General features: G+C 43.9%; 1 protein-coding gene across 1 annotated transcript in view; it reads right to left on the minus strand.

Moving 5' to 3' along the window:
• Nucleotides 1-25,627, minus strand: part of ADAMTS18 (ADAM metallopeptidase with thrombospondin type 1 motif 18) — a 140,036-nt gene that overhangs the window by 8,305 nt on the left and 106,104 nt on the right. The window contains exons 17-21 of the mRNA XM_042968087.1: nucleotides 12,522-12,663; nucleotides 10,187-10,313; nucleotides 6,664-6,868; nucleotides 3,834-4,019; nucleotides 1,652-1,864 (exon numbers count right to left, since the gene is read on the minus strand). Coding sequence (XP_042824021.1) covers nucleotides 1,652-1,864; nucleotides 3,834-4,019; nucleotides 6,664-6,868; nucleotides 10,187-10,313; nucleotides 12,522-12,663 — 873 coding nt within the window. The remainder of the gene's footprint in view (nucleotides 1-1,651; nucleotides 1,865-3,833; nucleotides 4,020-6,663; nucleotides 6,869-10,186; nucleotides 10,314-12,521; nucleotides 12,664-25,627) is intronic.

Here is a 25,627-nt window from a genome sequence, read left to right on the forward strand (position 1 = left end):
GCTTTTAAAAATTCACTACATTCTTTTTCTTATTTTGTAGATAGGTGAAGTCTTCATTCTGGACAAGCATCATTATATGAACTGGGATTTGGAAGGAAAAAAACATGGGAGTGGAAAGAGTTTTGGATTTTAGCACCAAATTCAAATATAGCTATATGATTATCACATCATCTAAACCAGAAGTTGGTAAACTTTTTCTGTAGAGGTCAAGATAGTCAATATGTTCACCTTTGTGGGCCATGTGGTCTTTGGTGCAACTATTCTGCCTTTGTAGCATGAAAGCAGCCATGGGCAATATGTAAACAAAAACAAGCATGACTGTGTTCTAATAAAACTTTATTTATAAATAGTTGGTAATTGTTTGCTGATCTTTTGTCTAAATAATCTTAAGAGATTTGGAATTTGATTCTCTCTCTTAAGTGAGTAAATGGTGATAAAAACTTGAAAAAGAAGTCCATAGCAATATATAAAGTGCTAAGCATGATGTCTAGCCTATTAGAGATACACGATCATGCTACTTTCCTTTCTTTTTCTCCATGGTTTAGTTCTCAGATCCTTTCCCATACACATAGGTAGACACACACATTATATATACGTATGTATGTGTGTATGTGTACTTACAAAGACATGTGGATGCATATGTATATACAGACACACACATACATCATTATACCTAAGTGTGTATGTATGTATACTTAAAGAGACACAGATCTGTAGACGTACATTTCCCCCCACCCAACCCCCATATTTAATGATGGGGTGGGTGGTACCTCTCAAGCTGGCAAGTTCTTTGAAGGGCTATGTACATGACATCTGTTGGTTGGAAGGTGTAAGGACCCCAACACAGCTTATCTCTAAGCCTTCGCTTCCCACACCAATCCCAGCCAATGGGAACCAAACCACTGTAACCAAAGTTTCATCTAAGTCTTCTGAGATAAAGGCGCCTCTAACATCTAATGGGTTTAAGAGCTGGGTGTCCTTGCCTGAATTGCCTAACTCTGAGCTTTCCCTGCCTCTTCTACAACATAGGGACAGAAATCCTCATGAACAAGGCTGTTTGACAAATGGTAGCCATTATCACATTATTAGAAACATGACCTAAAAACCAAAGAAGTCAAGATGTTGAGCACTGTTTCTAAAATACAGAAGATTTGGGACACCTGGGTGGCTCATTAGGTTATGTGTCCAACTCTTGATTTTGGCCCAGGTCACGATCTCATGGTTCATGAGTTTGATCCCTGCATCAGGCTCTGCGCTGACAGCACAGAGCCTTCTTGGGATTCCCTCCCTCTCTCTCTTTCAAAATAAAATACAGAAGACTTTAGTGGGGCAGCAGCAATAGTGAACATTTAGCACCATGGGACAAGCTCAGTATAAATATTTTATATTAGGTACTCACGAAAAACATTAGCTCTGCAAGATATTGTCATCTTGATTTTCTAGATGTGAAAGCCAGAGCTCACAGATTATGGAAGCAGCCCAGGACCACACAGGTGGTGGAGCTGGCCAAAGATCACAAACCATTTTGCCTCCAGAACTTGAGTTTCTGTTCTTTCCCTTTGGACAGGTCCCTAACAGCAACGGTCGGTGGGCTCTCTCCTTTCTGGGAATCTCACTTAAATATACATCTCCTTAACCTGGGTGCGCTTACCTGCTGCCACGGCGATGAATACCATCCAGCTGCCACACTGAACTCAGGACGGGCTGGACAAGCCCCCCGCTGGCAGGCTTCTTCCAGGTCGAGAATTGGTTTCTTAATATGGCGGCACCTTCGCTCCGGGAAAGTGATCAGCTTTCCCTGGAAGGCCTTCTCACTGCATTTCATCTCCCTCTTCCTCACGCCCAAACCACAGGTCATCGAACACTAGAAGCCAGGACAAAAAGGCATTAAGTATGTGGAGCTCCACAGTCAAGTCTGCCGAGCAGACAAGCCACCCATGTGACACTGTGGGATGGGATTATGGCAGGTCAACCACACGCACTCAAGGATCCTAAAGATAAAGCCACCCCATCCCTCATACTAGAGAATGCGGGCTAACTGTCCCAAAGTCTCAGAGCTCATCAGCACCACGCGGCCCATATGGATGTCGGATTGACTCCTAGAGAAAGACCACATGGGCAGAGGACGGGCACAGGGGCTCTGTGTAGTGTTCATGTGGATGTCCACATGTGGGGTGTGTCATCTATGGGTCCAGGTCTACCTCAGGCCTCTCTGAAGACGTGGAGTCGGTGACAAGGAGGCGGGGCACAGAGATGAGGGTTCGAGAAGGCTGAGTGGGAAGAACCACCAGGTACCAAATCACTCGTCCTGTACTTGACCCTGCCTCTCACTTGACTGCGCTCCAGCCTGAAGCGGTGTTCCAGGAGAAAGAGAAGGATGAGGGCTGATGAAGGATGAGAAGCCTTGTTTCAAGTATGTGAAATGGCATTGTGGGATAACACAGGGAGCCTTGATGAAAGGAAGCGGTAAGGATCGGTGTCCTTACAACTTGGTGTAACTATCCTAAGGAACGAAGGACACTGAACTTCACACAACAGCTCCGTGAGGGAGGGGCGACTATTGGCCCCACTGTGTGGACACTGAAGCCAGCCTCTGCCATGTTGAGTGGCTGGCCCGGGGTCACCCCCGGAGCAAATACTGAGGGCTGCGTGCAAATGGGGACATCTGATTTACCCCTGCATTTAGCCATTAGGCGATACTGTCTCGTAACGAAAATGGATGGGAAGACGAGTGGAGGCACTGCTAGGTGTGTGACTATATACATGGAATAAAAGGGCACCAATGGGCTGGACCCCCTGCCTCTACTGTACCCTACCATCCCCACTATTGACCTTATCTCATCCTCAGCCTCTGTCTTCCTCACCATACTGCCATCTCCCCCACAGCAGAGACCTTGGCCCGTCAGGTACGGACGGAGACTTCAGGCTTGGCATCATACCTCATGTTGCCTACGTCTGCGTGTGCACCCGAGTTTCCCCAGCCAGAAACCCAGGAGACTTCTATCTTCACCCGTCTACCTCCCCTCCACCCACAGATGCCTGAAGGTGGCAATGGCCTCCGTAGGAACTCTCGAAGATTCTGCTTCTCCCCACCCCTGGAATGCTCTCATCCTGCGTCCCGATTACAGCAACCTCCCCACGAGCGCCTTGCCTGCCCCTTGGGCCGCCTGCCTTGCATCATGTTATTCTACTTCATTCAAAGTTCTAAGTGGCCCCGACAATGGGGTCCTGATGAAGCTTTCAGCTTCCACCCCACCTTCATCCTGTCATACCGGCTGTGTTATCTTCTCTCCCCTCTCCCTCCTTTGGGGCGTGCCCTCCAGTGGCAACAACCTTCCCCCAACCCCACCCTTGCCCAATTCTTATTTATCCTTCAGACTCATGCTCCCTGGAAAGTCTCTTCTGACAAGGACTCCTCCTGGTGGAAGGGCTGGGGGACCCCCAAGCTCTCCCAGTGGAATTACAGACCTCCCCACTACAGCACTCTGCATACCCTATCTGCGGTGCCATAAACGCCCGGGCACAGGCCTGTTCCATGTGGTGGGTGCTTTGTCAGGATTTGCCGAAGAGTCGGAGGGAAGAATGGATAATGAGTAGGCACCTGTGCTATGTGTGTGGAACAGGAAGAAGGTTTGATCATCTGGGTGCTGGTGGGTGAGCTGAATATATATATATAAAAAAAAAACAACAAACAAACCCAGAAAATAAAGAGACACCTGGGTGGCTCAGTTGGTTGAGCGTGTGATTCTTGACTTTGGTTCAGGTCATGACCTCAGGGACATGGGACTGAGCCCCACATCGGGCTCCAAACTGAGTACTATCTCAACTCCTACCTCACTCCAGGAAGAGACAACCCACTGCAGCCGGTTGTTTTTGGGGCATCGTCCTAAGACACAGCCCTCCTGTGACTCTGGCCTCGGGGCGCTGGAGCACAGGTTCTCTGGGAGATCCTCTGCCGTTGGGGGGCTTTTGCACAGGATTTCGCGTTTCCTCACCCCTCGCCCGCAGGTCTTGGAACACTAGAGGTGGAAAAACAAAGCTTATTTGCATGCTGGTTGCAAATGATTTTCTTCCAGGTGAATGCAGAGAACCTACTAGTGAAGTATTTGCAAACCTATTTTAAAGCGTTAGAACCAAATGCCCAGTGAAGGCCCTTGCAGCCAGCAGGAGGGATCTTTGCTCCGTGCAGAGGCCTTACATGCAGGTTGGCAATCGTTGTCAACATTCTCAATGCCCAGTGGCTGCTGGTCGCCCGGGTCCAGAGACGAGGTGTTCTCTTCACAGCACACGTGGCCACTTGGAGAATGATATGTGGCCTGTTCCTTGGTAGAACCGTGGTCCTGTCTGGCACAAGGCAGAATTGGTCTGGGCACCTGGCTACGGAGGATTATTGTGCTTCTGCTGAGAAGTATCATAGATATATATGTACACATCTAATAGCAACCGACTGTGACATTGACAAAAATGGGTTGGGGATGTCCAGTTCTTCGTGTTCCTACTCATCGGCTGCCTCTAGGCAGGGCTCGGTGCTAACTATTGGGGAATAAACAAATAGGCACTCGGCAAATGTCTGCGAATGAATCTGCCTTTCTTGACCTTCCTCAGAACCCTGTGACAGAGACAAGGTGGGGAATAGTCTCCTCGCTTTCAGATGAGTACTTAAAAAACTTCCAAGGTCACTTAGAAGGTGTTGGCTCCAGGTCGGGTCTGCCCTCAAGGGACATGTCCCCTCCCCAGCCTTCTTTTCTGCTCAGAAGAGCCATATGTGATGCGCCTCTCTTGCCTTGGCTCTTTGTCAATATGTAAACATCTGGGCACAATTCCAAGCCTGCTCAGAGGATCAACATGACTTCTGGCTCTTCACATTCTTCAGGGAGACGGATGGTGACGGTACTCTCATCATCTGCAAACTACAGCAGCAGGACACATCCATTCCATGCCTCCCACGTGATGGTGCATCTTCCTCTTTATTGCACGACCTTCTACCAACCCTCTGCGATCACCGCTGTGGTCCCGTTCTCCAGGAGGGCGGTCTGAGACTCATAAAGCCTTCGAGAACCTGACTAAGATAATCAAACAGCTGCCAGGGAGCAGAGAGGGGGCAGACAGACGAATGTGTCTGGTGTCAGACAGGGCTGTGCACCACTAAGCAAGTCCTCCTTCATTCATGTTCAACATTTCTAAATGGTTGGTCCTTATCCAACAGAATTCTTACGTTTTCAGTTGTTTTTTTGTTTTTGTTTTTGTTTTTTTAGAATGGGTTTCCAGAGACCTGGTCTCAAAGAGGAGGACAGGGTGCAGTAATAAATTCAGAAGGACTCCTTCCAAATTAGTCATGAAGATGTTCTCAACACATGTGCTCTTAGCAAACAACCAACCAAGCAAACAAACCTAAGGAAATAAAATACTCTCTCAAAATATTTCTATGTCAAATGTGGGGCAAATTCTGAACTAAAGCTCCTTTTGGGGATGTCCCATTTGGAACTGTTGGTTCCCCATTTCTTGTCCCTGTGCCCACCACACACATTAGGCTAAAACAGCCCTTGAATTTTCCTCTTGTAAACTGTACCTCCTTATTTGCAAAGAATGAGACCAGACATAATACCGTATCCTATTTAGACTTGCCTTCTACTATCAGTCAATACATTCCTTCATTTTAAAGCATATCTACACATGCTCAAAGATATTCTTTCCCACCGCTAGCTCCTTACTCCCTTAACAGATAGAGTTGTAACATTTTTAAAAATCCCATGTTCTATAATTTCAAAAATTCTCAGTCTGAACTCTGTGGGGGATTTGCGAGTACACTGCTATACTTTATCAGAAATCAATACTCCAGGATAATGCACCCTGAAGGAAAGCATGGTAGAAATGTGGTCCTGGACTTCTACCTGGCTTCATTGTTCAGGCAACGAAAGCGCTGCATCTTCTTGATTATTCCATAAAATTGGCTTGACATCCGTGGTTTAGCAGAGACTGGGCTGCTGTCCCCTACAGTGTGGGATGTTTATCTCTATCTTTATCTCTATCAAGTAGATGCCGGTAGCATCATTCTCCCAAGTTGGGACAGTCAAAGATGCTTCCAGACGGTGTGCCTGAGGGGACCTTTGGCAAACTGAGACCCCACTGAGCACTTCTGACTTGTGAATGGCAGGTGGCTCTAAGCCTCGGCTGATTTCATGATTTTCTACCTTTCACTGAGAGTTTGTAACGATAGGAAATTTTATGCCCAACTCCCCTCTGTATCCCTCTAACCCCGTGGCTCTTCCCCACCAAGCAAGAGTTGAATATCCTTCCTACGCCACCTTCTTTGTATCTGCATTTTCCATGTGCTTTGGAGAAATCAGTAGCCATTTCGTCTGCCAATCCACGGACACTCCAATCCTTTCGAGCTGTGCTCTACAGCCTAGCCTGAGCGCCCCCCGTACTCTACTCTCTAGACTTCTAAGTAAGACCCTAAGATGTTGTGCATGGGTTCCTAATCTACAGGATGCAGAGAAATCACAAAAAACACAAATGAGAATGCCTCATCACGCTAACTCAGTGTGATGCCCAGGAAAGCATAAAAGCTGAGTGCCTCGTAGGGGAGCCAACACCCCTGTTTTTGCCACTTTCTTTGTCCACAGGAAACAAGACTCATGACTCCAACTCATGCCCACTTACCTGAGACCAGGGTCCAAGGCTCCATTCTGGAGGGCAGGCATGACTGTTGCAGACTCGCACCTGAGTGGGCGTGCTCACTGGGCAGAGAGAATGTAACACTGCTTCCTCCTTCTGGAACGGCTTCTTCTGGACACACTGGATCTTCCTGCTCTGCTGGCCCCCCGCACATGACCTGCTGCACACGCTCCATTCGCCTGGCTTCCAGCTTGCAGTGAAAAACGACATGACTTCCAATGAAGCTAAGATTTTGGACCATCCCTTCCAAAGCAGTTACCGCCTAAGATTTAACTGCCTGATAATAGTCTTCCATCAATTTTAGAACCCATAAGGGCAATTCAGAATAATTCTTCTTCCACAGGTTTTGAAGCCTTTGCTAGTGTGGCCCAGGGATAGGGACTCACATGAGATCACAACACGCTTTTGGGCAAAAACACATTCTTGCCCTTGCCAAGGGAAGAGACGTGTACCCTTTGGAGACCCGAGCAATTCATTCATTCAGCCAAGTCTACTGGGGTCTTCCCTTTGTGCCAAGGACTCTCCTAAGCATCAGGCTTGGAAAAATGAAGGAGGCAATGTTGTTTCCACTAAGGAGCCTACAACACAGTGATGAGGTGGACATGTGACACTCGCCACAAGAGAAATTAATACAAAGTACAGCAGTTAAACTAAGGGAAGAGCGATTAACGAGAGGGGGAAGGGGTGGGACGGGAGGGGGAAGGAGGGTTGCGGGAGGGGAAGAGGAGGTGTGCACAAGCATCACACATGCGTGCAGGAGACAGGGGCACATTCAGAGGTGGCCATTTCTAAGTACGCACTTCCCCCAACTAACTTTTCTGGCTACTCTTAAACTTTACGAATGCTTGAGAGACATAACCTTGTGTTCTTTATTGAAAGATTGCCGTGGGGGCGCCTGGGTGGGTCAGTTGGTTAAGCATCTGACTCTTGATCTCGGCTCAGGTCATGATCTCACAGTCGGTCAGTTCGAGCCCCGCATCGGGCTCTGTGGTGACAGCTGGGAGCTCACTTGGGATTCTCTCTCTTTTTCGCTCTCTATGCCCCTCTCCCGTGTGCTCTCTCTCTCTCTCAAAATAAATAAAAATAGACTTAAAAAAAAAAAAAGAAAGATTGCCAGATCACTTTTATCACAGCTGAGACTTGGTGTGAATTTGAAGGGTGATGCACTGAAACTACTAACCTTTCCGATCACTGCATTCGACTAACTGATATTCTTGGATTTGAAGGCCTGGCATAAAAAAGATCCACGAGATAAGATCTTACACATTTCAGGCACAGGAGAGCAGTCTAAAAGTGATGTGGGCTTACCAGTGTTCTAAATTGCATTTCCACAAACAAACCATCACTGAGGTCAAATAACGTTTCTGTTTTACCTTTGCCTTTCTGCCACGTTTACTAGTCCTGTAATGTTCTCCTCTGGTTTCTCCCACCAGCCTGATGCGTGAAATTAAAAACCTTCCCTTCAGTCCAGAGAATTTAGCACATGAGTTCTAGATGACACGTGTTCTAAAACACTGCATAATCCCTATTAGCTTATTTAAAGAAAGAGAATCCGAAATAAGATGATTCCTTATTTGTAGAATTATCCTCATCTTGTAGGACGTAAAGAAAACACGCCTATTAGGAAATTATTAGTTTCAGCATTCTCCTATAAAAATGGTATTTTCGTCCACCCGATTCAAGTTTTTCCCTCATGCAGCAAATATGGTGAGTCTGTAAAAGTATGCAAAGAGCACAACACAGGTGGACTTGCCTCATGACCTTCATGGTTGTGCACACGTGGGCCCTAGGCTCCCTCTCCATCTGTCCTCAGTCCCTCTGAACCCTACCTCAAAGCCCAGCTTCTAATGCTGTCCATTTTCCCCTGGCTGCGTTTTCTATTCATAAGACCTCACAGCCCGTATCTCACTGCATCTCAATTATTGCCTTACACTCCCAGTTCTGGCGTTACATTATGGGTTCCCTGACGGGAGGAGCTACAATTTCTCCAGATCCAGCCTGGCCTCCAGTCAGTGCCTATGACATGGTTGTTATGTGGGAAAACAACAGAGTTAGACTGGATGAACTCCTCTGTCCTTGTCACTCGAACAGTCTAAGACCTCATTGCCAGTGTATCTCTGGGGAAAAACAGTCACCGAGGGTCCCATTATTCCAACAGAAAACATAAAGCTATAAATGATAAGGTGGAGAAAAAAGGAACAGAGCAGAAGATCCTGCCCATTACATCACTCTAATCCTGCAGAGCCACTGGGAGGGCTGTTCTGCTTTTAAATAGCTAGTAAACTGGTCACTGCAGAGTGGAATTTCTACACGTGGCCATCACGGAAGTTCTAGAAGTCAGGCATGAGCAAGGCTCTCTCCCTTTTCACAGATGTACATATGAATGGGGTCCTTTTTTTGCTTGGCAGAAATAACCAACAATGGGAAGTAGGCTTAAAATCAGAAAACATCAGCACGCCATTCAAGCAAACTCACACGTCCTATGCACACAAATACACGCACACCATCTAAAGAGGACACCTTACTCCACAAGGGTCAATGACACTGTCTGGTAACCATGTCTTATTAGCAAAATGGGAAAAAAAAAATCCATGGAAGCCCACCAAATTTCTTTCTACTCTTGGTGTTCAGGATACAGCTGGTTCCAGATTCTGTGAGAAAAACTAGGTTGACACACGGGCATACGGGATTGGTGAACAGCTGAAGCCCGAAACAATTATGACAAACGTGCTCTTACAAGGAAAAAATACATGTACGTGTATGAAAAGATTGTGCAATATAATTGCATCACCGCAGAGCAAACACTACTTATTAAGATGATCTGAAACATTAGTGAACACAACGCTGCTTTAGAAGAAACTCTGTCAATTCTCTATAAATACATTTGGCAGAAGATAAGTCACACAAAAGACTCCATTCGGCTGGGAAGATTACTTAAAATTAGCGTCCAAACAATAGTGTGGCTAAAATCCATCCAAAAAACAAACCCAACGAGATCCCCATAGAGTTCCATCATCAGAAGTGGATTACCACTTGGCCTCTACCCTTTCTTTTTATTTTGTGACTTGCTACTGTGTAATTTGCATTTGGGGTTTCATGGTCTGCATAGTATTATGATTGTTAAATTCTTGGATGACTATATGAAAGTTAAACACACAACCACATGTAAATTCAACCAATATAGGATTTAGTGTTATTTAAGTATCTGTTTTAGTTCAGAGGGGTCTCTATGTAAAGATTTAAAAAGAAAAATGAAAGACACCTTTAAATCCCAGGGTTAGGTTCGTACAGCCAGAGTTAAAATGCATGTCTAAGGCAAACTTGGGTCTTTCGAGTTACATATTTTCACCTCAAATGTCTTGTTTTTCTCTGTTACTTTTTTGGGCATTCTGTCTCTCCCTGAGTCACTTTTGATCAGAAGGACCGGCAGTGGGTTTCAATTTCTCGTATCAACAATAAGAAAATACAAGTACAAACATAGCCAGAAAGACATTTCCAGATGACTTACTAAGCAGGGCAGGAGAAAGCATTGCATATTTTGGGTTCAGTTGCTGGCGTGGTTCTTGCATTGCAGAAGGAGGAACTGACTTGAGTGTTTTGATCTCGTAAGCAAATGGCCTTTACGCTTATGTAACCTAATAAGACATCAGAAGTTACAACGTGAAAATCACAGATAACCAGTTTGATTTCATTTCCATGTTTAGCTTCTGACTTACCAGGATTCTGATGTTGAACTCAAGGTATGGAATCCAACTACTGCATGACAACACCTCCTTTTGATAAAATCTGCAACTCATTTGAATCTCATTCTCCCCCCCCCCCCCCCAGATAATAGCTTTCATGTTTTAATGATTTTAATGTGTAGCTTCTTGGGTTTTAAGACTGGTGTGGATTCCCGAACCATGAAGTGATAAATACCACCTTTTGGGGTTTTTGTTTGTTTTGTTTTGTTTTGTTTTGTTTTGCTTTAGTGGGACCCGTTGTCTGGCTTGCAGTATCCATCTCAGGACTTCTCATCAGAGGCACATATTTTTTGTGTGAATAATTTTATCTGTCAGCTCTCCAAATACGAAGGCTGCCTTCTCTGTGAATTCGGTTTGTTTCTATTTACATGGTACGTTTCCTTACGATGGCATCCGAGAAACGATGAAAAGTCACTCTTGGGATCATGATTAGGTTAAGGTCGGTCACCAAAACCATATTGGGATTCCCTAAACTTAATTGTTTACTTCCAGAGCATGCATTCATTTGGACTCTCCTTCTCATATGGCTCAGACACATCGCAGTCTGTAAGTTTCGTGAGGGGACTGCTAAATCCAGCCAAGGGGAGAATCCCACAGTGCACTTCTCCAGCATCCTCCCTTTGGATGGACTTGTTCTCCATGAATGGAAAATGGATTGACTGTCTCTCCCTCCCAAGGAACTGTGCTCTCCCGGGAAAAGCAGGAAGTTATTGCAAAAGATCTCAAAGAGCATTCGGTATGTGAAAAACTGCTCATAATTTAAGTGAAAAAAAGCATAGGGTCAACAGGTATCTACGGCATGGTTTCTGTGCAGTAAAAAAAGTAGACAAAATGATCTTTGTGGCATGTGTCTGAGAACATTAAATGCACGTGTTTTTATGTTTGCATAAGAGAATAAGAGAATGACACAGAGCAACATATTAACGTTGGCATTTGCAGACTAAAGGATTAGGGAAAATTATTTTTCTTCTGCACAACATAGAGCCTTCAAAGTGTTTATTAATAAAAATTTATTACTTCTTTGGGTATTTATCCATTTTTTTCTTTTTTCCTCAAGTATAACTAACGTACAGCAGCGTATTAGCTTCAGGTGCACAACATGAGGATTCGACAATCCTATACATTACCTAGTGCTCATCAGGATATGTGTACGCTTAATCCCCTTTATTTCTCTAAAAATGTATTCCCTTTTACTTATTTAATCTATTAAAAATAAGTATTTCCTCATGTTTTGTTAATTAGCATGCGCACCTGAAGAGGCCTTACAGACATAAGAATTTCTTCATTTTCTGTATTTCGGCTCTGTGTCTGGTTCCAAGATGCCCCACTGTGCTTAGGGCAATAGGACACAGTAGGGAGACCCACTGTATCAGATGCTCTGATAATGAGAAAAATGAATGACCAACACTGATGCTTTGGCTTCACGGATCTCTTTATGGACTTCCATTCTTCTTCTCGAAGGGGCACGTGTGACAAAGACTGACTGATGCACAAATATGTGGTATCTTTGGATCTAGATAAAATGCTTGCCTTCGGCTCCCTGAGAGGATGGCTGTGGTTTTCCCTCCCTTAGGAGGCCAATTTCTCGGATTTAACAAACTTCCCTCCAGAGAGAGACTTTGCTGGCCTCCCCCTGGAGGGAATGGAATGACACAATGCCTGTGTTTCAGACGGATGCCTTGCAGTTGCCTTGTGTATGTTCTTGCTGGTTTTGAGCCTGCCTTCCGCTAGCCTCAGTGGGAGGTTCTTACCAACAGAGAAGTCAGGGTAGGGAGAAGCTAAATTAAATACAAATAAATAGATATAAAACACAAATACAAATACAAATAAATATATACTTTGTAAATCTCCCCCCACCCATAGATTTCAGATATATAACTGTTGAGTCCTGGTTATGAAGAACTTGAGTTGTGTGAGCCTTGGTTCCCTTCTACCTAGGAAAATCCTCCAACAGTACAATAACATTTGCTTTTTTACAGGGATGGTTCCCATAGAAGGTGATTCTTCTGTTGCTTATTTACATCGTACATGTAAGATGTGTGAGATCAAAGAACCTGCTTTGAGAAAAGACTTGGAAGGTAGAATCAGGAAATCAGCTACCTCCACCGCAGGTCGCGGAGCACTGAGACTGCACCGTACTCCAGGCATGACTGTGCCTTTTTGAGGCCGGATGAGTTCCATTCATGACCTTGGGAAGTGCATACTTCCAAGCTATCCCCGGATTTTTGCCTTGCATCAGGACCTGGACAGTGTAAGATACAAACCAGAGATCAAGAGACAGGTCAGACCCTGAAATTCCAGAAATCTCACCGAACACTTTAAAGGTATTTGGATGACATTTTGACCTTAAAGTTGGCTCACATCATTGCTCCCAAGTATGTTTTATGTCGATTTTAAAGTCTTCCCTTGATATTTTAAAATGACTGTTTCCATATCATCAAAGCTGGGATTTAGAGAGTTGCTAAATGGAGAAACGTGACTTGACCTTTGCTCTAAGCCCACGACCCTCAACTCTAGGTATATCCATTAACAAAGCAAAAGAAAAATATTCTAATATATCGAAGGAAGTAAGGTTCTATTATGAGGTCTCAACTTTCCCATTAAACTTGAAACCTAGGTAGAAACACATGTTGGTGCCTCACAGGTAATGGTTAAAACTGAATCTATGTATATATGTTTTTATGATTCCTCCTGGGCCAAAACTTCTCCTTTGTGCCAGGAGAAGCTGGACACAAGGGAGACACTCTAAAAACCATAGAATACCCCGCTTACAGTTGCCGATCATCAACTTAGAATCCAAGGAAGATTACAATAGGATTTCCAAAGAAAATTTATTCAAAGAGAATGTGGCTCTTGGCTACACTGACTGTGTACCAGAATAAATAGATAATACAAAAACAAAACAAAACAAAACCAGGAGCAGAAGTAGGGGTTGCTAATACGTATACTGGAATGGATTTAATCTCAAAAGGACAAGGACCTAGGATACATGAAAAGATGTTCAACATCACCGATCATTAGGGAAATGCAAACCTAAATGACAATCAGTTATCACCTCACACCTGTGGATGGCTAAAGTCAACAACCCAAGAAACAACGGGTGTTGGCGAGGATATGGAGAGAGGGGAACCTTCTTGTACTACTGGTGGGAATGCAAACTGGTGTGGCTACTGTGGAAAACAGTATGGCAGTTCCTCAAAAAATTAACAATGGAACTACCTGATGATCCAGCAATCGCACTATTAGATATTTAGTCAAAGAATACAAAAATACTACTCCAAAGGCATACGTGCACCCTAACATTTATAGTGCTTACAGTAGCCTAATTATGGAAATAGTCCAAGTGTCTACTGATTGACGAATGAACACAGAGGAAGTGGTATTTACACATAGAATGGACTATTACTCAGCCATAGAAAAGAATGAAATTTTGCCATTTGCAATGACATGGATGGAGACAGAGAGTCTTATGCTAAGTGACAGAAGTCAAAGAAAGACAAATACATTATGATTTCACTCATATGTGGAATTTAAGAAACAAAACAGATGAGCAAAGGGGGAAAAAAAGAGAGGGGAAAACCAAGAATCAGACTCTTAACTACAGAGAACAAATTGATGGTTACCAGAAGGGAAGGGGTGGGGGAATGGGGAAAACAGGTGGTGGGGATTAAGGAGGGCATTTGTTGTGATGGGCACCAGGTAACGTACCAAGTGTTGAGTCACTATATTGTACGACTGAAACGAGTAGTACACTGTATGTTATCTAACTGCAATGTGAATAAAAACTTATCTAACTGCAATTTGAATAAAAACTTAAAAAAAAAAAAAAAGGACAAGGACTTAGGATAAATCTGACCCTAAAAGGTCTGACTACTTTGAGAGCAATCATTTACTGGCACTTTCCACACGTCAGGCCTTCGGCTGGGCATTTTCTATGCATCATCTCAAAACATGCCTATAATAACTCTCTAACGTAGCTGCTTATTTTTTCATAGGAAAAAACAAGAAAGAATGTGTGCTAGATCACACAGGTGACTAGGGAATGAGCTTAAAATAGATGTAGGACCACCAACGTGCCTAAATATTGCAATCTATCACCTTGTTGTTAGTGTAGGCAAACAATATTTGCCCCCCTTCCTGATGTTCTCTCTTCTTAATACTGCTTTTTTCCCCTTCTTTTAATCTCAAACATGAGTATAAATAGCTGCTTCTTCCCCCCCCCCCACCCCCATGAGTCTTGTGGAAAATTCTTTACCGCTAGGACCGGGCATTCATGCCCAAAAGGCAAAGCAGATTTTCAGTTAAAAATAGGAAGCCCTGGCTCTCTCTCTGTCTGGTGGGATCCCACTTGAATTAGAGTTGGGTGGATGGCAGCTGTTCAGGGACCTCCATGACACCAGACCACGGCTCGGGATGCTATGCCATGGTTTCCACTTTGCTATTAGTTTAAATGTCTCCAGGAGTATTACGGCTTACTCTGAAGATTCCACGGTGCGAATATCATTTGTTGTACAGCAAAATGAATCGTGGTGCCTCCCAGAAACAACCAAAACGCTAACAAACGGGTCTTTGTTCCCCTAGCTCCATCCCAAACAAAACAAAACAAAACAAAACAAAACAAAACAAAACAAAACAAAACAAAACAAAACAAAACAAAACACAACAGGTAATACCATTAAAATGGACAGATATTCTCATTAGTTTTTCATGAGTCACCAAGGAAAACCTCAAAATCAAGGTCCTAGAAGCCTTACTTCTGAAGAACCCTCTAGTCTTTTTCTTCTTTTCAGAGCTGTGTCATACAGCCGTTCTTGGAATCATGTGTTTAATTATAACACTTAAGACATTTTGTATGAATAGTACACAGTATGCTTTCCTCATTTGAGATTTTTGCTGTGTTTCTGTTCTGTTCACGTGATATTACATAAACAGACAATTTAGAGTTTGGTTCCCGATCAAACTAGAATTTTGGGAGAAGTGTTACATTTAGAAAATAAGGTTGATTGATGCTCATTGATACTTAACTCAATTTCTCCTTCAATTAAAGTGGTATCTTACATGTAATACTTTGGGTTTCTATTTTCTTGGTGCCATATCTCTTTATGTGAAGTCTCTTTGTCCAGAGATTTCATAGGGAGAAAGTAATACAGTGCACCTGTACATGTGTGGCAGTAAAATATAGGCAAGCTATGTAAGAACTGTAGTGAGCTATGGCGCTCACGAGGCAGGATGATTTTACAATACGTGGGGCTGTATCACACACAGGTGTAAGGGGGACATACTCAGGTCTTATGCATGACAGAGAAGGAAATCCACTCATTTCCACTTCCTAACACCATCCCATTCTCCCCATTCAAACTAGATCCTGACTTCTGCTACCATAGGGCGAAGACGACCGCAGTGGAAATGCAAAGAAAATTCAAAATACATATGTATTAGTTTTGCCTTTTGAGTTTCAAAGACTTCTGGTGATTTAAGAATGGTTTAACACACTTTCAATGGGCATTGAAAATATATTCTACTTTCCCTTTTTAGACAGACTCTAGATCCTAAGCCATACATGGCTTGTGGTTTCACGTAAAACATTTTTAAATGTTGCTGTGAACGGCAGGATGTGTTTAAGAAAATGAAAAAAAATTAAGCACATCCAAGTGTCATTACTATTAAACAAGGAAAACCAACCAAGATGTCAAGTTTCCCTCAGCCTCCAGTAACGCTACCCATAGAGACTTATCAACATTGCCAACAAGAAGAAAATCAATGCTACCAAGAAGAGAATTTACACAATCTCCCTGTGAAACCTGTTTCTGCATCTGTACTCAAACCTTCCATCTCTCCTCCTCTTACTCTACTCTACCCTACCCTACCTCCTATCTTGGTCCCAATTCTCCACTATGCTCTGGGTTCCATCTGCCCTCATCTACTAAAAGTGCCCCCTTCTCTTGAGCCTTACTGAAATTTCCCTACTAGATCATTCCCATCAGCATCCAAGCATGCTATTTTCTCTCTCCTAAAAATGATCTCATCTCCACATCTCTCTCCAGCTCAGGTCCCATCTCACTGATTCCCTTTATAGCAAAAATCCCTAAGCGGGTCCTTTCTCATTCCCCCATGATCTTTCTGGACCAGGCGGCCCTCCTCAGCACATCACTGAAACCGCTCTTTCAAGGGCACCCTGCCATATCCAATAGTCGATGGGCCTCCTCTTACTCAATCACCAGCACTAGACACAGTGGATCACTTCCTCCTTGCGTCACCACCAGAAACCCATTCTCTTAGTTCTTTTCCTGCCTCGCAGACCTTCACTCCTAGTCTCCTTGGCTGTATCCTCCTCATCTCCTAACTCTTCGTTATCAAAGTGACCTCCGACCTCTTGACCTCTTGTTTATCAAGGCTCACTCCATGGGTGATTTCATCCTGTGCTCTGATTTTAAGGACAGTCAACATGCTAACCACTCCCAGATTCGTAACTCCTCACCATACTTTGCAACGCAACACTCTGCAAGGATGCTAGTGTAGTATGATCCTGTCATATGGTGGTCACAAGCCACCTGTGGCTATTGAGTACTAGCATACTCCTGTGACTAAATAAACCTTTACATGTAGCTTAAATCCAAACCTAGATAACCATGTGTGGATAGTGGCTGCCCTACTGGACAGCAGAGCTGGATATGAAAGCCATCCTCTGATGTCCATATTCACACATTCACCTGCCTCCGGAGCATCTCTACTCGAATGTTTACAAGGCATATCAACGTACAACATTGAACTCATGGTTTGCCTCCCTGTACTCCACTCTTCTCAACCCTACGAAATGGGGACCAGTCCTTCCAATTGTTCAGGCCAAAATAAGAAGTTAAAAGCACCCCAACCTCCTCTCTTTTTCCCACACCTGCATCGAATCAACCAGGAAGTGGCGTTATTCTTATGTTCAGTGGACCTCCTATCTGACCATGTCTCACTTTGTCTATCACTACTGTTGCTTCCCAGGTCCAAGCTACCATCGTCGTCTCTTCTGATTTCCATGGCCGTGGCACTCTAGGGATACAGAGAAGCCATATTCTCCAGTAGAGGAGATAAGGCTGCACTGTTTTATTATGATAAAAATAATTTTCTGACAGTGACTTAAGGGATTAAAAACAACGTGTCTCAGGCCCTGCAAAGGAAAATTAAATGCTGCTGTGAAAATCGGGATGGGGAGCAGATCACATGACTACCTAAAGAAGCTTTGCAGCTGTCATTTAATTAACAGAGTATCTTGGGGATGATTTCACCAAAGAAGCCACAAAACAACAAAGAGAAGTTATGTTTTCTTTGAAGATTTCTATTCCCCCCAAAGAGGCCCACTTTTATATTGAGTTTCCCACATGCCTTCCCTCAACTCAAAATTATGTAAGGATCCTATGAAGAGTAAGATTCTTCTTAAAAACTTTTTGAAGTTTTCATTTAAGTTCCAGTTAGCTAACATACAGTATAATATTTGTCTCAAGTGTACAATATAGTGACTCAACGCTTCCATACATCACCCAGTGCTCATCACAGCAAGTGCACTCCTTAATCTCCATCACCTTGTTCAACCCATTCCCCTACCCACCTCCACTCTGGTAACCATCCGTTTGTTCTCTGTAGTTAAGAGTTTGTTTCTTGGTTTGTCTCTTTTTTCCCCCTTTGTTCATTTGTTTTGTTTCTTAAATTCCACATGAGTGCAATCATAATCTATTTGTTTCTCTGAGTTCTTTCACTAAGCTTAATACTTTCTAGCTCCATCCATGTCATTGAGAATGGCAAGATTTCACTCTTTTGATGGCTGAGTAATATTCCATTGTATATATTTACCACCTCTTCTTGATCCATTCATCAGCCGATGGACACTCGGGCTGTTCCATAATTTGGCTATTGTAGATAATGCTGCTGTAAACGTCAGGGTGCATGGAACACTGTGAATTAGTGTTTTTGTATTCTCTGGGTAAATAGTAGCACAACTGCTGGATCATCAGGTAGTTCTATTATCAACTCTTTGAGGTACCTCCATACTGTTTTCCACAGTGGCTGCATCGATTTGCATTCCCACCAACTGTGCAAGAGGGTTAGCTTTTCTCTGCATCCTCACCAACCCCCGTTGTTTCTTGGGTGGTTGATTTTAGCCCTTTGGACAGGCGTGAGGTGATATCTCATTGTAGTTTTGATTTGTATTTTCCTGATGATGAGAGCGTTGAGCATCTTTCCACACGTCGGTTGACCATCTGGATGGTCATTTTCTTTGGAAAATGTCTATTCACGTCTTCTGTCCATTTTTAAAATTGGATTATTTGGTTTTGAAGGGTTGAGTTTTATAAGGTCCTTGTATATTTTAGATACTAACTCTTTATTGGATATGTATACCTTTAGTTTTGCTGATTATTTCCTTTGCTGTGCAGATGCTTTTCATCTTGAGGTAGTCCCACTAGTCTATTTTTGCTTTTGCTTTCCTTGCTTCAGGAGACATATCTAGAAAGAAATTGCTACGGCTGATGTCAAAGAAGTTACTGCCTGTGTTCTCCTCTAGGATTTGTATGTTTTCAGGTCTCACATTTTGGTCTTTCATCAATTTTGAATTTATTTTTGTGTATGGTATAAGAAGTGGTCCAGTTTCATTCTTCTGCATGTCGCTGTCTGGTTTTCCCAGCACCATTTATTGAAGAGATTTTCCCCATGAGATATTCTTCCTGCTTTGTCCAAAATTAATTGACTATGTAACTGTGAGTTCATTTCTGGGCTTTCTATTCTGTTCCATTGAGCTATGTGTCTATTTTTTTTAATGTTTATTTATTTATTTTTGAGAAAGAGCAAATGAGCAGGAGAGGGGCAGAGAGAGAGAGAGAGAGAGAGAGAGAGAGAGAGAGAGAGAGACAACAGAGAGACAGAGAATCTGAAGCAGGGTCCAAGCTGTCAGCGCAGAATCCAACGTGGGGTTTGAACTCACAAACTGTGGTATCATGACCCGAGCCGAAGTTGGATGCTTAACTGACTGAGCCACCCAGGTGTCCGTCTATATGTCTATTTTTGTGCCAGTACCATACTGTTTGATTGCTACAGCTTTGTAATATAGCTTGAAGTCCAGAATTGTGATGCTTCCAGCTTTTGGTTTCTTTTTCAGGATTGCTGTGGTTATTCAGGGTCTTTTGTGGTTCCATACAAATTTTAGGATTGTCTGTTCTGGCTCTGTGAAAAAATGCTGTTGGTATTTTGATAGGGATTACATTCAGTGTGTAGGTTGCTTTGGGTAGTATTGACGTTTTAACAATATTTGTTCTTCTTATCCACGAACACGGAATGTTTTTCCATTCCTTTGTGTCATCTTGAATTTCTTTCCTCGGTGTTTTATACTTCTCAGAGTACAGGCCTTTTACCTCTTTGGTTTATTCCTTATTATTTTTGGTCCAATTATAAATGGAACCGATTCTTTAATTTCTCTTTTCTGCCGCTTCCTTATCGGTGTATAGAAAAGCAACAGATTTTTGTACATTGATTCTGTATCAGTTCTAGCAGTTTTTGGCTGGAATCTTTAGGGTTTGCTGGCTATGGTATCATGTCATCTGCAGATAGTGAAAATGTCACTTCTTTCTTGCTGATCCGGATGCCTTTTTTTTAATGTTCATTTTTGGGCGCGGGAGAGAGAGCGTGTGCATGTGAACACACATTGGGGAGGGACAGAGCGAGTGAGAGAGAGAGAGAATCCAAGCAGGCTCCATGCTTACATCAATGTGGGGCTCGATCCCATGAACCATGAGATCATGACCTGAGCCAAAATCAAGAGGTGGACTTAACTGACTGAGCCCCCCCAGGAGCCCCGATCTGGATGCCTTTTATTTCTTTTTGTTGTGTGACTGCTCCAGCTAGGACTCCCAGGACTCTGTTGAGAAAAAGTGATCAAAGTGGACATTCCTGTCTTGTTCCTGACACTAGCAGGAAAGTTCACAGTTCTTTTCCCTCTTGAGGATGATGTTAGCTAGGGGTTTTCCCCATCTGGCCTTTAGTATTTTGAGGTATGTTTCCTCTAAACCTACTTCGTTGAGGGTTGTTATATGAATGGATGTGGTACTTTGTCACATGCTTTTTCTGCGTCTATTGACATGATCATATGGTTCTTCCTTTTTTCTTACTGCTATGTGTCACATTGATTGATTTGCAAATATTGAACCACGCTGGCATCCCAGGAATAAATCCCACTTGATCGTGGTGAATGATATTCTAAACATACTAACGGATTCGGTCAGCCAGTATTTCACTGAGGATTTTTGCATATACCTATCAGAGATTTGGCCTGTAGTTGTCCTTTTTGTGTGTGGAGTCTTTATCTGGTTTTGGTACCAAGGTAATGCCGACTTCACAGAACCAATTTGGAAATGTTCCTTCCCTTTCTACTTTTTTGGAATAGATTGAGAAGAGTAAGTATTAACTTGAAGAGTAAAATTCTTGAGCTAAAAGTGAAAACAACAGCAGCAAACAGATTTGACCCCAAGAAGGCAACTAATCCATTTCCTGGTTGGATACGAAGTAATACGAAGTTTCCTTATCCAGCCAAAACAAGAAGAAAAATAACTTACACAACTTACTTTAAGTATTCACAAGATTATAGGACTATATCCGTATAATATATGGCATGCAGGAGGTATCACTTACATTTTGTTTGTTCAACGTACTAATGCATTCAGTGAATGCATAAATAAATAAAAGATTCTCAACTTGAAAAAATAAAATGACTTAAGGCTTGACTGTAATGTCGATGTAGCTGGAAATTCACACACAGAGTCACATGTGCAACGACGGAGGCTAAAAGACAATATTTGTAGAAACCAGCCGAAAGCTGACCTAAGAGTTCAACATCAGCTCATAAAGGCCTCTGAAAGACAGTGACTATTTAAACAGAGAGACACCAAGGCCAAGTATATGAAAGACGAGTATTTGCCAATTGGAACATATTATTTGCTTCTCAATAAAGTGTTCTCTGCCCTTTTCTTTACCCTGTATTGAGGAGAAAAGTAACCAAGAGCAGGATGTGCAGGAATCTTCTTCTCACTGTTTGATGTCAGCAAAGAGTCCCGTGGAAAGAGGCTGTCTGCCTACCTAACAGAATCTCTTTGGCCCTGCTCGTACCCCGTTCTCAAAAAGACAGGACTTGGTTTAAAAAATAAATCCATCCTCCCCTAAAGAAGGGCTACATAAATTGTGGGGCCCAGTGCAAAATGAAAATGCAAGGCCCCTTGCTTAGAAAAATTATTAAGAATTTCAAGGTGGTGATAGGAGAGCACTGAACCGAACACAGAGCCCTTCCAAGCATGAGACAGCGGGGACTTGTCAGGTCCCACATCCACGAGGACAGCTTTGCCTGTGACCTTAAGGCTGTCACCTGCATCAGTTTTAAGACACAATTTTAGCTCTTCCAAATTCTAAACGACCCTGTGGTCTAACAATGACGTCACCCGCCCCTCCTACGTAGAGACTATGGCCTCTGTTCAGGTGCGCCAGCACGGAAGCACTCAGTGTGAGCCTGGCCATCCCCTTGACCACAGGCCGCCCGCCTGTCCCCCCTGACCTCCCTGCGCAGAACCTGGAGAGCATGTGATGTGATAACCACACAGCTGAGACTCTAACTGCCCCTGTGAAGGCTCAGGGACGCATCTGGGACGAGGCGTGATTTGAAAATGGTCATACCCGCCACGCACGTCTATGTTAAGCCATCCTCAGTGACCTCGTCAAAAGCGGTCGCTGACTGTTCGCAGCACCGGTGAAGAACGCAAAAGCCCTCCCGGTCACGGGGATGCCCCTGCCCCCTGCCCGCGGCACGAGATCACGATACTGCTGTTTCCGAGCTGCCCCGCACCGCCTGTCAGGCTGTACGGCAAGCTGTTAAATGCACAAATTTAGAAAGACCGCCAGTGATTCAGTCTACTTAACTGGACTTCGTCCAGAGAATTTTCCAGCCAACTGGCACTGGGTCTCTAATTTACAGCTGGCAAGCAACCTCCCTAACTGCTTCCAGGTCCTCAGAACTGTTTAATGTCTACCTTTAACACACGAACCACCTGACTTCAGACACAACATTCAGCAGCTTTGACCGCAGGGTGCGGAGTTATAAAATTTACAGCTTCTTAAGTTGGAAAACCACAGACAGGCTGGACTCTACCAACTGCCCTCTGCAGGAGGGGGGTTCGGTTTCTGCCTCAGGCACACAAAGTTAAAACAAAGGACACATTGAGTAATCTTGGGTAAGCAGTTTTCTTTTTTTTTTTTTCCTGTTTTTGCTCCCACTTTTTTTAATGTTAAAATGATAAATGCCTTTAACCCGTTTTGCATTTTTTGTAATTGAAGGCTTGTTTTTTTTTTTTACATTAAAGCTAACAAAAAAGTTTTCTGATTTCTCCCATGTAAATCAGAGTTATGGATAGGCTTTAAAGACTGGCTTTTTAATTAATGCAAGCTAGAAAGCTAGTTTCTTATCCTCCAAACGTGTCTGATTGCTTTAAAAACAAGAACAGGGATGCTTATGATAGTTATTGTTGCCAAAGGATTGCACGTGTATCATCTACAGTCGATCACAATATCACCAGGAAGCTGAGGGCTAGTCTTACCCTGGCACTATGAATAAATAAACCCATTACAGGGTCTCTAGCTAGTTAAGCAGCAACCGTGGACTCAAGTCTCTGATACTGTCTGACTCTAAAACTTGACATCTTATCTCTTACAACACTGTCTCTCAAACTCTGGAACACAATGTCTAGGACCTTACTATGAATTCTAAAATCTGGGGCATCTGGGTGGCTCAGTGAGGTAAGTGTTCGACTGCAGCTCAGGTCATCAACTCACAGTTCTTGAGTTCGAGCCCCACGTCGGGCTCTAGGCTGACAGCTCGGAGCCTGAAGCCTGCTTCAGATTCTGCGTCTTCCTCTCTGTCCCTCCCTGGCTCACGCACTGTCTCTCTCTCTCTCAAAAATAAACAGACATTAAAAAATAATAATAAAATTCTAAAAACTGTAGGAGCCGTGGGTAATACTTATCACCGGGATTCGACAGGATGCCACAGCATTTACGTTGCGCTTGGGGTTCGAACCCGGAACTTGGATTTCTTGAGTGCGCCAATGTCTGGTTTAAGCATATGCGATTCTTAATCTCTTCAATCCACTTTCCCCTGTGTTTATTTAGATGTCTCACTGAACCTGCTGTTTTAGCAACTGAAATACAACATGCTGTGTAGACTGGCCCTTGCTGAGAAGCCACGACTGGCACCACACGTTATACGTGGAGTGACGGCTCAGAGAAGGGACAGCTTGTGTGGTGTGGACTGATGTGTTCGCAAGGTCCTGTGATTGCTGGAAGAACTTGGGACGTCCCAACTCAGCCCGTTCGCTGTCTTTGTCTTCCCGTTTGCTTCGAAGCTGGAAGAACACAACCAGGTATGGTCCCTGCTATGATGTGACTTGCCTCCGACAAGAGGCAGTAAGGCACAGACCCTGATGGGGACTGAGAAAAGCATCTATGAGGCAGCTTCAAAGGTGTGGGCGGACCCTCGGAGCCTCGACCACACTTCTAATTCAACCTGCCAGCATTCCTCGGAGTTTAATGAAGAGAAAGAAATAGTGTTCTCCAACCTGTCACACAAGTATTTGCCATGAATTAACGGGAGGTCCACACTTCAAATGGCAAACGGCAAACATCTAGACAAATGATGTGGCATCACAAAAGGACCTCTGAATCGTCCTCTGGAGTCTGAGGTCCGTATCATCTGTTCCGAATTAATTCTCCATTCTGCCTTTGCTTCTTTTGTGTTTTGTGTCTTCACTCAGTCCGTGCTACTTGGCTAATCTCCTCTCCCCGACCCTGGTTTTATCTCGAGGCACATCTTTACTCAGGCTGGCCCCGTTCCCGTGGGGAGAATTCAGATGGCGGGGTCACAAGAAAGGAGCTTGGATGCGAAGGGAAGAGTCTGCCGGTGGGGCTCACAGGCCATCGTGTCACTGATCAATGTGCTCGCCCACCTGGTCCCCGCCACCCTGTCATCTCCTCTTGCCAAAGCGTGGAGGAAGTTGTTGATTATAGTAATTTTCTTTGGATGTCTTTTTCTGCCTTGAAACTGGCCTGGGGTTAACCTGTTTCTCACTTCCTGTCATTCCAAAGGCTGCTGCTGTGGTCAGCGGCCAGACTCTCCCCCGGTTACGCTATTAAATGCAACGGGCTTCCCAAGAGTTAAACGCCCCCTCGTGCCACTTCACATGGAAGAAGTCCTCAACATAAAAGAGAGCTTTTAAGGCCTTTTACAAAAGGAATGAATGCTGTAAAAACAAAGGTGATCATCTTTCAGTCTTCAAGTAGCAACCCGTGTGACCACGTCATCCCGAGTCGCTGTTTATCAGACCGAGAGGAAGTTACTTTATAATGAAACACTCCTGATGAATTTCCGCACCTTCCCTCTGACCGAATGGCAGCTTGATAGAGAATAGGACTTGGTGGTTGTTGGGGGGAGGGGGGGGGAGAGAGACACAGGGAGCTGGAGAAAGAGACAAGGAGGGAGACAGGAAGTAGAAAAGCAAGAAGGAAGTAGAGGAGGAAGGGGGAAGAGGGGAAGGACAGGAGGAGGGAGCAAAAAAAATCTCACCTTCAGTCATTTCTAAAGAATGTGTCATCTGTAAGGGGACATCTCATGAAAAAATAACTTTCTGTGTTTAACTTTTTTTTAAGTAGACTTCACACCCAGTGCAAAGCCCACCGTGGGACTTGAACTCACGACCCTGAGATCATGACTTGCGCTGAGATCAAGAGTCGGAGGCTTAACCGACTGAGGCACCCAGGCACCCTTGTTTTTAATTCTCATTTGCCAAGGCCTCTTAAAACTGGATGCTGAACCGGCCTTTTGCACAGTTGCTTAAACAAAGAACAAAGTCAGTGTGGGGCACCTGGGTGGCTCAGTCGGCTAAGCGTCCGACTTGGGCACAGGTCATGATCCCACGGTCTGTGAGTTCGAGCCCCATGTGTACTGACAGCTCGGAGCCTGGAGCCTGCTTCGGATTCTGTGTCTCCCTCTCTCTCTCTGCCCCTCCCCCACTAGTGCGCGTGTGTGCGTGCTCTCTCTCTCTCTCTCTCAAAAGTAAATAAACATTAAAAAAAAATAAAAAAAAGAACAAAGTCAGTGACCTTAAATTACCTATATCTCAATCTCAACATGGAAAAAC

Source organism: Panthera tigris, chromosome E2, assembly GCF_018350195.1.
Source record: "Panthera tigris isolate Pti1 chromosome E2, P.tigris_Pti1_mat1.1, whole genome shotgun sequence".
Taxonomy (NCBI): Eukaryota; Metazoa; Chordata; class Mammalia; order Carnivora; family Felidae; genus Panthera; species Panthera tigris.